Below are 15,097 nucleotides of genomic sequence, written 5' to 3'. Positions count from 1 at the left end.
CTCTTCCATTGCCCAGGCCTTGGAGGAAGGCAGAATTATTATAATTACTCCCCATCTCAGACTTGAGGAAAGGGCCAGTGTCCAAACCCAACTCTCTTTCCCAGGAAAGGCAGAGCCAGGACTAAAACCCAGGAAGTGCCCACTACGGCACGATGTCTCACATATGAGAGAATCTTCCTCTGAATGGTCAGCAAGTAAACCCATCAGTGAAACTCCTGACTCAACATTCAGAGCCCTATCTGCAAACAACAGATCCCTGTAGACGACCATTCTGGTATATTTGAGTTTCCCATCATGGATGAATACACAAGGCAGTAATTCAGAAAACAAACTGCTGAATCATTCTTAATAATGACTCGTTTTCACTTTTGTGTTCTGTGGTTTTGTCCTTGTGGTGAACCATGAGTCATTTACGTATGACTGTAAACATCAAGTTTTTATCAATAAGGACAAGAATAACATCTGCAAGTTCAAGCTAAATCAGCAAAAAATAAATGGAATTTTAAGAAAGGATGGTGTCATGGACTGAATTCTGTCCCCCCAAAATGTGCGTCAACTTGGTTAGGCCATGATTCCCAGTATTGTGTGGTTGTCCTCCATTTTGTGATTGTAATTTTATGTTAAAGAAAACTACAATGGGATTGTAATACCCTTACTAAGGTCACATCCCTGATCCAATGTAAAGGGGGCTTCCCTGGGGTATAGCCTGCACCACCTTTTATCTCTTAAGTGGGGACCTCACACCACCAAGAAAGAAGCACCAGGAGCACTGAGCATCCTTTGGACCCAGGGTCCCTGCATGGAGAAGCTCCTAGTCCAGGGGAAGACTGACCAGAAGGACCTTCCTCCAGAGCCAACAGAGAAAGAAAGCCTTCCCCTGGAGCTGACACCCCGAATTTGGACTTCTAGCCTACAAGACTGTGAGAAAATAAATTTCTCTTTGTTAAAGCCATCCACTTCTGTTATTTCTGTTACAGCAGCACTAGATAACCAAGACAGATGGATGCTTAGTACTCCAAATAGGGAGAGTACATGTGACCACACCAAGTTCACTACCACATGGACTAGGACACGACAGCATTATTGGGTAGTTCACAGAAGTAGGCACGGAAATATCTGGAAGGTTCTAGTCTCGGCTCTGTCATCACAACAGCTACGTTTCTGGGGAAGTCACTTACATTTTCTAAGACTTAAAATCCTAATCTTTAAAATGGGGATAAAAATACCCAATCTGCTTACATTGGAGGAATTCAAAGAAAATATATGAAATTGCTCTGAAACCTGTCATCATTATTGCATATCCCCCAGTGATGGGTCTGAAGCAGGTACTTGCCTCTGAACTCTGTGTGGTTGTCCTCCATTTTGTGATTGTAATTTTATGTTAAAGAAAACTACAATGGGATTGTAATACCCTTACTAAGGTCACATCCCTGATCCAATGTAAAGGGATCCAATGTAAAGATATTTAGAGGAGGAAGCGTTTCCATCAGGCAGCCAGGACTGCAGGGGGTAGAACTGCAGTTTCGGAAGGCATTTTAATAACTGGCCTTTTTAAACAGTGACCAGGCTCCAATAATGTACAACCCAAGATGGGTAAGCTGGTATCAGACGCCTCCTTTTCTCATTTGTAGCAGCCACAAGAGGGGTGAGGGGCTGGGTACATATGTCCTGAGACACCAAACCAATTAATGGCAGGCCTGGGCTCACGGGCAAACAGTGACCCAAGTAGTCTGGTGGAGGGACAGGGAACTGCTTCCTCCTCTAAATATCTCCCACAAAAACGTTACCAGGAATAAATGGATTCTTCCTCTAAATTTCTCTTTTAAAATGCAATCATTCATTGGACAGTATTATACCAAGCCACTGAACACCATGGTATGCTCCCTGGTTTCACGGATGGAAGGAGCTGGAGGAGAAAACAGAGAAAGGCTGCATAGGGAGAGGGCGTAGTCATCAGAAACAGGGGCCTGAGAGTTCCAGAGAGAGCCATTCCATTTACCATTTTGCTTACAGCTTGTCCTGAAGGAGATATGGGGCATATTTATCTGCAGGGAATGGAAGGAGCAAGAATTCCACAGAAGCCTCTAAGGAGGTGTTCCCAGGTACAGCAGCCCAGTGCTCTGTGATGCTTCTGTAATCTTCCTCACACCTCGAGAGAAGTACATGCACACCCCTGGTTACGGGAAAGGCTAAAACAAAAGGACCAGGTGGAGCTCTGTGGCCTCTCATAAATGCATCTGGATGGGGTCTGCTCCTTACCTGGCGATAAGGGACCTCATTATCATCAAGAAAGAAGGGCTGGGAGCAGAGTGCATCCTTTGGACCCAGGGCCCTGCACTGAGAACCTCCTAGATCCAGGGAAAGATTGATGCCAAGACACATGGAGATCTCCAAGGAACTCCAGGCCCACAGAAGCTGAAAGGAGACAAGAACTATCCCCCCGAGCTGACAGAGAAAGAAAGCCTTCCCTCAGAGCTGGGGCCATGAATCCGGACTTCTAGCCACCTAAACTGTGAGGGAATAAATTTGTTTGTTAAAGCCATCTGCTTGTGGTATTTCTGTTACAGCAACACTAGATGACTAAGGTAATCATTTAGAATGTAGAGCTTCCTTTGCTGAAGCAAGATTCTCAAAGGTCCTAAAAAGTTCAAATTCACTCTGGGTGATGGCAGAAAGAAAAGGCCACAGAAGGTCAGAAGCCTGGAATACCTGGAGGACTCCAGTCACAGTTCTGTCACTCGATACCGCTCTGTTTTTGGGGAAGTCACTTAAGTTTTTTAAGACATAAGATTCTAACCTTTAAAGTGGAGATGGTAATATCCATTTTGCCTACATTACAGGAATTCAAAGACAATACGTGAAATTGCTTTGAAAACAAGTATGTATTTGCTTGGCAATCTTCCTAAAAAACTTGCTTTAATATTAACAATCGGGCCAACATTCTTTTTTTAAAAGACTCACGAACACAAACATTTATAGCTGAATGCCGGTGAAGTCTTTTTTTTTTTTTTAATATTTTAATTGTGTTTTAGGTGAAAGTTTAACACAGCAAATTCAGTTCCCATTTAACAATTTTTATACAAATTGTTCTGTGACGTTGGTTACAATTATCACCATGTGTCAGTACTTTCATTATTTCCATTCTGTTTGTTCTGTTTCCATGGATTTAGCTTCCCTGTCCCTCCTTGCCTTCTCATCTTTTCTTTTGGGTAAATGTTGACCATTTGGTCTCATATACTTGATTGTTTAAGGGAGCACATTACTTCGGTTGGCCAACACTGAGTGTTCATTACACAGCAGACTACGCTAATCTTCATCGTGAAGCCAAAGGAAACAAAACAAAACAAAACACCAAACCCATTGCTGTCAAGTCAATTCCAACGCATAGCAACCCTACAGGACAGAGTAGAACAGCCCTTCCCCATAGAGTTTCCAAGGAGCACCTGGTGGATTCGAACTGATGACCTTTTTCGTTAGCAGCCATAGCTCTTAACCACTACACCACCAGGATTTCACCTCATGAGGCCAGGAAGGAGCAAATATTATTCCTGCCAATTCATTGGCAGGCAAGTGGGGACTAGAAAGCAGGCACCCAGCAAGTAAGTGGCACAGCCAGGACACAAACCCAGCATCAGGCATGTCCAGAGGCACAGGTCTAGATCACCAGGGTATGAATCATACCCATCTAACATTTGACTCATTAAGTGCTTGGCTATTAACTGAAGGTTGGAGGACTGAATCACCCCAGCAGCTCTGCAGGACTAAAGACCCAGCTATCTGCTCCCAAGAAGATTACAGCCTAGGAAACTCTGTCACATAAGGCACCTATGAGCCGAGATGGACTCAGCGGCACCTAACAACAGCTGCTTGCTGAGATTTCATTGCAGTAAAATATATATCGTAAAAAACTTTGCTGTTTCAACCAGTCTTAAGTGCACGAGTCAGTGAAATTAATTACATTGCTGAATGTTTTTTTGAACTAAATTACACATACTCTTTGATATTTTTCAAAGTACTTTGATAATAAAAAATAAAATGAAAACATACCCTTGAAGCCACCAGACTAGATGATCTGAGTTGTTTTTTCCTTTCTGCTGTATCATGCTATGGTTTTATGCATTGCGGTCTGTTCTGCAGACCCAACCCACTTAGTGGGTCACAGAGCCTGGAGAGTCAAAATTCATGTTGGTAGGGGCTGTGAACTCACGTGCACACCAAAAGCAGACCACAGACCGTGTAAGGTCCCACATGTATAAAGCCACCATGTCCAAACCTGTGCGAAAGCAGCAATTCATCTCTGAAAAGTTCAAACAATTCATGAAAGATTATGCCCTTTGATCCTAACATCCACCTTATTCTGCCCACTAGAAGAAAATATAAGACAGCTGCTCTTTATGTAAGAGATGTTTTCAAAAATTGTGTATGTGAAGTAGATTTTTCTGGGATATCAAATTCTATTTTCAATACCCTGTTTTCATTCTTTAAAAGAAACCTAGAAGGGAATCCTTTGTAAAAGGGAAAAACTTTTATAAACAGATTATTCATACTTCTATTTAGCTTATTTATATGGCCAATTCATATATATTGGGTTTTGTCTTAGGCTGGGTTCTCTAGAGAAGCAAAACCAGTAAAATGTATAAATAAATATAGAGAAGGATTTATATCGAGGCAACAGCTCACACGATCATACAGGTTCAAACATCCCAAGTCCGTTGATCAGGATAGAGGCCTCTCCCAATTCACGGAGCCACAGAAGTTGGTGAACCCAAGATAGGCAGGTTGGAGAGCAGGGCTCCCACTCACAGGCTGTGAAGGTCAAGGAATCCAAAGGTCAGCAGGCAAAACTGCAAGGTTTCTCCTGATTCGTGTAGCTGCAGGGGCTGGCGAACCCAGATCGGGAGGTCAGAGAGCAAGACTCTTGCTCACAGGCTGTGAAGATCTCTGAATCCCGAGATCAACAGGTAAGCTGCTAGCTCAAGTCCCAAGAACTGGAGGTCAGACAAGAGGCAGCTGCTGGATCCAGAATAAGCCAAGAACCTTGGCAAGGCAAGCAGGAAGGAAGTAGGCAGTGGAGGGCGGAGAGAAGAAGGCTGAGGGGGGCGGTAAGCTACCGCTGGCCCCGTACCCGCCAGTACCACTCAGCAGATTCCATCATGGGGGTGATCACAGATCAGATTTCAACAGGGAAATGATCACAGCGTCATACAACTGCCAAAATACTGAGAATCATGGCCCAGCCGAGTTGACACACAATCTTAACCATCACAGGTTTATTCAGAGTAAGATATACCCATGTGCTATATGGGGTCTTGACAATAAAATGGGCACCTATACTTAAGAGGGATGTGTAATTATGTATAAAAAATAAGAATTTCAGTTATTAAACCAATAAATTAAAAAATAGGCCAAAGACATACTTTTCCGCTTGTTTACTCCTCTTTCTGACCTTTTATTTTTTTTCATTTGCCCACAGAGAGCATAAATCATCACACCTCTTCTGAATTTTCTCCTAAAACACGTTATCTTGAAAGGCTACACACTTAGAACTCTAAACCAACAACGTCACAATGCAGCTCCTTTTTGACTAATCTCACCACTCTAGAAGCAACTGATAATTCTAGAGCAACTCTGCTGTAGACTGCTTATTCTCGCGATAGTCTCACCATGGTGAATGCTTTAAAGAAACCTCAGTTTCCTTAGACTCAGATACATTGGCCCCGTTTCTTCTCACTCAGCCGTGCTTCCTTACCCTCCAGTGATTCACTTCAGACCTGTTCTAGAACAGTCCTGCTGGCACAGGAGATGAAGTGGAAGGAACACAGTGCTACAGGTAGCCTGCCTCGGGTTCAAGCCCTGCGTAAAACTGGGCAGCTGGATACAAGTTTTGGAGCCTGCTCTCCCATGTAAAATGGGGCTAACCACACCCTACTCAGAGGGGGGTGCAGAATGAGTGAGACACAGCAGGCTGAGCCCCTGCGGGAGGGTGAAGCACAGCCATCTGTTCCTGCTCCTTGCCAACACCTCCTACAAGTGCAGAGTATCCCCAAGTAAATGTGTCACCTCAAGACAGCAGCCAGTCTGGGACATGCCCTGTGCTCAGCACTGGGATCTGCAAGAGCTACCTGCTGCTGAAGAGTTCATTCCAACTCAGTGACCCTATAGGACAGAGCAGAACTTGCCCCATAGGGTTCCCAAGGCTGTAATCTTTACAGAAGCAGACTGCCACATCTTTCTCCCACAGAGTGGCTGATGGGTTTGAACTGCCGACCTTTCAGTTAGCAGCTGAGTGCTTTGCCAAAGCAATAATGGACTTGGCCCAGCTCCATGCTTTTGGCCATGTTCACTCTCACTAGGGGGTCCCAACTTCCACTGCCTGCTGCCAAAGCCACCAGAGTCATACAGGACTTGTCACCCCCACAACTAGCAGCACGGCACTCCCTGACCCAATAGCCATACAGGGATGGGTGCAGGCTATACGGGGTCAGGCAGTACATCAAACCTGCTCACAAGTCCAGATGGGCCACAACGACACCACCACAGCACAGTTTACTGGGTAAACATCAGTTCCTGTGGGTAAGCATGCTAAGCACAGTGACAAGCTCTAAGAAATCTATAAACTACCTGGGGCTATGCAACAGCCTAGGACTCCCCGGGTGGCACAAATGGTTAAGTGCTGGACTACTAACCGAAAGGTAGGCAGTTCAAATCCGCCCAGAGGCGCCTGGGAAGAAACGCCTAGCAATCTGCTTCCAAAAGGTCACAGCCTTGAAAACCCTATGGAGCATTTCTACTCTGCACACATGGCGTCACCATGAGTCAGAATGGACTCGACTGCACCTAATAACAGCAACAACAGCCTGGACTCTAAATTTTGTGGTTTCCGTCCCAGAAAACACTGACTGTATCTTCTACATGGCAATTCTCAAATCTACTATCGTGATGGAAATAATCCATACGTTTGTTTCCCCATCTAGAGCCCACAGCAGGCCAGCTAGAAGTATACTACTGACTTGGTGATGGGCATGACTCTTTCACTCATTCAATGCACTCTGCGTAGAGCCTACTACGTGTAAAGCACGTGACTGATGACTGTTACAGTACAGGTATGATGTTGAGTTAGTAATATCTCCTTCACACGGATGGCTCCTTGTTATACAGGAAGACCCTCCAAACAGAGCTCTTGTTGGGGGCACATGATCAGCCATGGGATTACATGGCTGTTCACAGGAGAGACTTCATAACAGGTACATTACTTTAGAGTTTTCAGGACAATTTCACCCAAGTTATCAAACTCTTGAGGCCCTGTGAGGCCTGAAATTTAAATAATGACAGTTCTAGAGTTATTCTGGTGCTACATTCCTGGGCACAGAATATATGAGAAGGGTGAAACCAGTATCAGTACGTGCATGAAATTCAAATCCTATCTAGAATTCAAGTGCCTAGGACGGAGTCCCTGCTCTGTACTATAGGGTCGCTATGAGTCGGAATCGACTTGATGGCACTGGGTTTGGTTTGGTTTTGGTTTAGGACAGTGTCTGATACATAGTAAATGCTCAGTAACTGCTTATATTACAGTGAAACCCAGGAGAGCCAGGACTTGATGGGACTGCCTTGCTTTCCCAGGTCTTGCAAGTTTTCTGCCTTTACCAGGGCCTAGTCTTACAGACATCTTTTCTAGAGTTCTCTATTAGTGGAAAATATTTGAGTTTCCTTCTGTGACAGGTTTATGCCTTACACAAGATCCAGCTTTCACAAGTTTTACTGTATTACTGGTTCCATGAGTGGTGCAAAGAGTTCACACTTGGCTACTAACCAACAGGGTGGCAGTTCAAATTCACCCAGCAGTGCTCAGAAGAAGAGCCTGGTGATGTAGATTATAGCCAATGAAAACCCTATGGAGTGCAGTTTTTCTCTGACACAAACAGGGTTGCACTGAGCTGGAAGAAACTTGTCTTAGGCTGGGTTCTCTAGAGGAGCAAAACCATTGAAGTACATATATACATACATATATATATGAAATATATTTAAAAAAAAAATTCCATTGCCATTGAGTCACTTCCAACTCATAGCAACCCTATAAGACAGAGTAGTATACCACCTCATAGGGTTTCCAAGAAGCGGCTGGTGGATTTGAACTGCCGACCTTTTGGATAGCAGCCAAGCTCTTAACCACTATGCCACCAGGGCTCCAAAATACATACAGGCAGAGATTAATTCAAGGAGATGGCCCACGCAGTTGTGGAGTCTGGCAAGTCCCAAATCCATGGATCAGGTGTCAGGCTGGAAGCTTCTCCTGACTCATGTGGTGGCAGAGGCTGACAAACCTAAAATTGGCAGGTCAGATGACAGGCTGCTAGCTCAAGGGGCTGTAGGAACTGGTGAATCCTGAAATCTGTAGGTCAGACGGCAGACTGCTGGCTCACGTCTCAAGAGCCAGAGGTCAGAGGATGACAAAGCAGATGCAGGATCCAGAGGGTATAAGCTTTGCCAGAACATCCATCTATATTGGATGCAGGCCACGGCCCCAAGGAAACTCCCCTTTCGACTGATTGGTTACTCACATCAGATCATGAAATAGAGGATGATAATACAATATGTACCAAACCACTGAGAATCACGGCCTAGCCAAGTTGACACAAACAACTACCACACAACTCAACTGCAACAGGTCTGTTGTTTTTATTTTTATATTATTAACCACTGTAATTATCATAAAAAAAATTTTTTTCTTTTTTTTCTCATACCTTAAGGTAACATGTATATGTTCAAAATTACCTAAGTTACACTATTAATCATTTAATAAATACTAAAAGTTCAATAAAAAGTCCTATTTGCCCACCAGCTTTACCTATGTAAAAATTCACCAAGTACAGAAATACTGCCACAAGACTGAAAGAAAAAGAAAACAATTAACCCTATGACGTATGAATCCCACTCTAAGGTATACCCTAGAGAACTGAAACTACTGACGGGAACAGATATATACACACCAATGTTCACTGCAGCATTATTCACAATAGAAAAAAGATGGAAACAACCTAACTGCCCATCAACAGATGAATGAATAAACAAACCCTGGTATATACAGACAATGGAATACTATATAATCCTAAAAAATAATGATGAGTTCTCAAGATACAGTGTACCCTGGACGAATCTGGAGGACATTGTGCTAAGTGAAATAAATCAGTCACAAAAGGACAAATACTGTATGAGACTACTATTAAAAGAACTCAAGAAAAGGTTTACACAGAAAAAAGCATTCTTTGACATTTATAAGGGTGGTGGAGGGAAATCACTAACTAGAAATTAGACAAGCATCTACTTCAGTAAAGGGAAGGACTACATGCAGTATAGGGGAAGTCAGCACAACTGGACCAAAGCAAAACCATGGAAGTTTCCTAGACAATCCAAACACTTTGAGGGACTGAGTAGCTGGGGCTGTGGGCTGGGGACCATAGTCTCAGGGAACATCTAGGTCAAATGACATAACATAGTTCATAAAGAAAATGTTCTACATCCCACTTTGGTGAGTAGTGTCTGAGGCCTTAAAAGCTTGAGAGCAGCATCTAAGATACATCTTTTGGTTCCATTCCATCCAGAGCAAAGAAGAATGAAGAAAACCAAAGACACGAGGAAAACATTAGCCCAAAGGACTAAAGGACCACCTGATCCGGAGCCTCTACCAGCCTGAGGCCAGAAGAATCAGATGGTGCTTGGCTACCACAAACGACGGCTCTGACAGGGATCACAATAGAGAGTCCCAGACAGAGCGGGAGAAAAATGTAGAACAGAATTCAAATTCACATAAAAAGACCAGAGTTACTGGTCTGATACAGACTGAAGGAACCCCCAAAACTACAGCCCCCGGACACTCTGCTAATCCAGAACTGAAACCATTCCTGAAGTCCACTTTTCAGACAAAGACTAGACAGGCCTATGAAACAAAAAAATAACACAAATGAGGAGCATGCTTCTTAGTTCAATTAAATATATGAGACCAAATGGGCAATTCCTATCTAAATGCAAGATGAGAAGGCAGGAATGGATAGGAACTAGACGAATGGAGTCAGGAAACCTGGGGTGGAAAGAGTGTGCTGTCACATTGTGGTGACTGCAACCAATGTCACAAAACATTATGTGTATAATTTTTTAATGAGAAATTAACTTGAGCTGTAAACTTTCACCTAAAGCACAATAAAAAATAAATAAAATAAAAAATACTGTGTGATCTCACTATTATAAAAGACAAGAACAGGAATACGCACAGAAAGCAACATTCTTTGGTGGTAACCAGGGATGAGAAGGAGAGAGAGGGGGATTCACTTTCTAGATAGTAGACACATGTAAGTTTGGGTGATGGGTAAGGCAGTACCAAAGGGTGAAGCCAGCACAATTTGACCAAGGTAAATCATGACACAAAAAAGTATACAAGAATGAAGGATGACTTTGGTAAAAGCCACAACATACACAATTTTGCAATAACAGTATTAACAACCAAAAAATACGTGAGTGGTTACACAGGTAGATAGGTATGCTTACATATGCACAGGTTAGCACATCTGAATACATGGAAGCACATGTATAGGTGTTTTTGTAGGCAAATCCACACGTTTGTGTGTGTTGCGTACATATTCATACATAAAGCACATAGGAGGGCACGGTTATGGATACTTCCTAGACATAACCAAATACCTCGCCGGATCAGTTTACTAGGTTTGATGGTTTAGGACCATAGTCTCATGGGGCAACTTGGTCAATCGGCATAATATAACTCATAGAGATAATGTTCTACATCCTACTTTGGTGAATAGCGTCTGAGTCTTAAAAGCTTCGAGCAGCATTTAAGATACAACTGTTGATCTCTGCATGTCTGGAACAAAAGAGAAAGAAGGAAACCAAAGACTCAGAGGAGAAACTAGTCTATAAGACTAATAGTGTACACAAACCACAGCCTCACCTTCCTTGAGACCAGAAGAACTAGATGGTGCCCAGCTACCACTAACTGACCGTTCTGACCAGGATACAACAGACAGTTCAGGATAGAATGGGAGTAAAATGTAAAACAAAAATTAAATTCCTATAAAAGGCCAGACTTACTGGACCAGGAGAGACTAGAGGAACCCCAAGGCTATCACCCTGGCATATCCTTTAAACTCGGAACTCATACCACTCCCAGTGGTCATCTATCAGCCAAAAGAAAGAGTGGCTCATAAAATAAATAGCATCAGCCGTTAGTACTGTGCTCCTCTAAACAATCACCTAAATGAGACCTAACAGTCAACCTTTACCATAGACCAAAGATGAGAAGGTAAGGAGGCCAAGGAAGCTAGATTAATGGATACGGAACAACGACAGCAGAAATTATCAGAATGCTGACATTGTGAAAAATGCAACCAATGCCACTGAATAATACATATAGAAATTGTTCAACGGGAATCTGTAAATTTTCTCTAAAAATACAATAAAAAAAACCTGAAACCATATTACTCCTCAAATTTATTATTAAAAAAAAAAAAAAAAATCCGTTGCCACTGATTCTGACTCATTATGTAATAAAACAGAACTGTTTGGCCCTCACATGCTCCAGTTAATTTTCATAAGCACGATCAGTCACTAAGGTTGTCCTAGGGAACGAGGGGACCGTCTTAAACTTTTCTGGCAAGATATTCTGGACTTAAAAATGATAAAGATATGTCCTTTCAAAAACTCATTAACGTTCCTCAGAATGTAGATATAATAGAAGCCAAGTTTCCAAAGTAGTCTAGTAGTTTTGTTTCTGGCCAAGAAATAAAGCAGAAAGTTTTAAATACTTATATCACCACAGGGTTATTTTACGGATCTTTAATAAAGGGCTTTGAACTGGTTCACTCAGTTTCCAGCGCCTGCTGAAATCTGCATCACTAACAAGTTCCCAGGAAGTTATACATAAGAATCACCTGGAGATCCCCTTAAACTGTAGACTCTGATAGAGGCTATCTAGGGTGAAAATGCAAATTCTCAGGAGGGAACTTGTTAGAAATGCAAATTCTCAGCAGGGGTTCGAACCGGAATGAAGGAGTTCAAAGATCTGCTTTAATGTTAGTGCTTCATGAAAAACATGACAAGAAAGAAAGCCCCCTGACAATCCTCTTCAAAAAAGGGGGGGGCGGGGAAAGAAGCAACATGTGCTAGATCTGAGGCTGACTTACTTCCTCCTGTACTACGGAAATAAAAGGCACAGAAGTCCGAATGGGGAATGCCAGGAAGAGGGCTGCTCGGCCTTCTGCGCAGACCGAACACTGCTGGCTCCTTCGGGTTCTGAGACAGACGCTCAGGAGAAGACAGCGCAGGCCCCAGCCATGAACAACTCAGAGCCAGACACCAAGAAGCAGCCCTCCCCACTCAAAGCCAACTGCTCTCCACCTCTTCTGAGCTCACTCGCAGTCTGGACCGAAGGCTGAGAAATGCTGCTCACAAGGATGGATACCCACTCATCTTCACGTCCCCGACAGCACGGACCAGCCCTAGCACATGCCACCAGGCCACCCCAGAACAGCCTTCTGTGTCCACGTTCATTAACTTACAAGCTTCTCGCTTTAGTGAAGGAGACGAGTGGCTTATTTCCATAAAGTGTGAGGATATGAAAGTACCAACCCAAGCCCAGTGAAGACAGTCACTGAGAAGATGGATGAAGTAAGCTGGTCCACCACTTGACTGTGCTCAGAGGCCCTTATCTGCGCCATCTCACCTGCTCCTTTTGAGGCATGAACCCCACATTAGAGTTCACATCAGAGAGGAGGATTGAGCGACCGACAGGTCATTTCTGTGAGGTCACGTGGCAGCAGAGGCAGTATTGGAACCCAAACCCTTGGTCTCCTAGGTCTGTGGGCTCTTTCTACTACTGCACGTGAGCAAGCAAACCTGAAACATGACACTACACTTTGGGAATGCAACCATAATTCACAAAGCAGGAAATGACGGTGAATACATATAAATAGCATAGTTCCAAAGGAGATACAAATTAAAGCAATAATGAATTCATTTTATACCTATCAGAAGATTATCAAAAGGAAAGCTAAAAAAAAAAAAAAAATCCATTGATGTAAGAAAACAGATGCCCTTACTGTAGGTGGGCAATTTGGCATTAGAGAAGCATATGGGTCATAGTCTTACAACAGTACTCAAAACATAAAAAATTATCCCCAGGGAAGCATATGGGTCATAGTCTTACAACAGTACTCAAAACATAAAAAATTATCCAAAGGAAGTCATCTCTCAGAAAGAAAAGAGACACGTGGAAAAAACTGTTGATAATACCATTAATTCGTAACAGTGAAAACTGGGCTTCCCCGACACCCACCTGCTGGCACAATTAATCACAGCATTTGATTCCTTGATATTTGATTCATGTTTGATGCTACTCAGGAACATCAAAGCCATCCACCCCAAGAATACGTGCTCTGCGTGTATAAACCACAAGCTCCCCAGAACCTGTTTCAGTACCTGCTTCATATAGGCATAGCACATGGTCTCTGCAACACGCTTGCCTTCATCGTAACAGGCTCGCGGTCCTATTGGATTCACGTGGCCCCAGTAATCTTCACTTTGAGGGTGGACTTCAGGATCTATGGATGGGGGAAAAACGGGACTTTGTTTTCATCCTTCTTTCTTATAAGCTGACGAACAATACAAATTTATGATGCAAAAGGGATATGAAAAGACCAAGGTAAGCATTTACAAATGGAGACAGACACATTGAAGAAGTAACCTCAATGTTCTAAACCCATCTCTAAGTACCAGTGGGACATAGTGCTTTTATCTCTGATATTACATAATAACAGTAGTTGCCTATTTGAAGGCAAAAAAAAAAAAATCAATTAAAAGATCAAAGGCTCTCAATTTCCAAGTCTTTACTCTCTCTTGTAAATTGTGCTTTTAGATTGTTTATGCAAACTATAATCTATATGAAGAGTTACTTGGCTTAAATCTTATATTTATAAAATACATATAGTAAAACATTTTCAACTAGCAGAAAACTAAAAAAAAAAAATCTCCGTGGAACGCCATGACTTTCAAATATGCCATCACCAAAACACATCTGAGAACCACAGAGGAGAAAACCTGAGGCTGGGTCTAGTGTGGGCAGGGGGACAGAGTCTTCCAATGGCATTTGGAAGCTCGTTCCTTTAATGCCTATTTTATATTTCCTAATTCCTGTTTTTCTAGTGCATAAAATCAAATCTCACTTTTAAATGTACCAGGGGAACAGGTTATTTAAAGAAACCTAGTAACAAAATTCTTTTTTAACACAGGTATATTTTTGGAATATGAATTAATACCAAATTTATTTGGCACAGCAGGGATTTTATATACACTCTGAATATGAGCATGCTGTAAGATATATGTCTTTGCCAAGAAATCTAGAAAAATATGACACAAGAAATCTATAAATTCTTGATCCTTTACCTGAAGTCTGACTTCTGGCTCATCTGTGAAATGGGGACGTGGGGCAGAACGGTATGTTTTCAGTCAGCTTGGGCAGCATTGTACAAGCATGGCAGAGAGCAAGACCTCTCTATGTGCTGCTGTGGTTTAGAATTCTTAAGAAGGGACACATTTTTCACTGCACAATGAGAGAAAATGCTTACGGCAAATATTCCCTGAGGGAAGAAAACCAATGATCTAAACTCACTCAGATGTAAGGTGATTGATATCAGACCTTTTTCTGGGAATTTCTGACAAGGCTTGGGCAGGCTAGACCCCTGAGAGCGAAGGTGGTCAGAGATGGGGCAAGGGATGAAAAAGAGGAAGCTGGGCACACCCAACCTGCCCCTCGAAACCCAGACTGTCCTGTCTGAACTGAAATGTCCAGGATATTAAAGTTCATGAGAAAATTCCCTCACGAAATCACTGTTATTTTACAAAAGCAAGGGTTTAGAGTCCAAACTGATTTCCAATCAGTCTCTTATTTTCAGCATTTTGCGAGGTTAACATACGAAGCAAGCACTCCACAAAACTTGTTTACTTCACTTACCAAACATCAGACTAAAGCAATGGGTGAACGCCATGAATTACAACATAGTGATTTAACAACCCTCCAGAAAACAAACGGGGC

The 15,097-nt window shown here is 42.7% G+C and overlaps 1 protein-coding gene across 1 annotated transcript in view; it reads right to left on the bottom strand.

The window, feature by feature from the left end:
- UXS1 (UDP-glucuronate decarboxylase 1) overlaps nucleotides 1-15,097 on the bottom strand; it is a 110,598-nt gene that overhangs the window by 27,205 nt on the left and 68,296 nt on the right. Inside the window, exon 9 of the mRNA XM_049856974.1 lies at nucleotides 13,486-13,607. Coding sequence (XP_049712931.1) covers nucleotides 13,486-13,607 — 122 coding nt within the window. The remainder of the gene's footprint in view (nucleotides 1-13,485; nucleotides 13,608-15,097) is intronic.

Source organism: Elephas maximus, chromosome 17, assembly GCF_024166365.1.
Source record: "Elephas maximus indicus isolate mEleMax1 chromosome 17, mEleMax1 primary haplotype, whole genome shotgun sequence".
Taxonomy (NCBI): Eukaryota; Metazoa; Chordata; class Mammalia; order Proboscidea; family Elephantidae; genus Elephas; species Elephas maximus.
The sequence above is the reverse complement of the archived record's forward strand: the minus strand, read 5'-3'. Positions and strand labels throughout refer to the sequence as shown.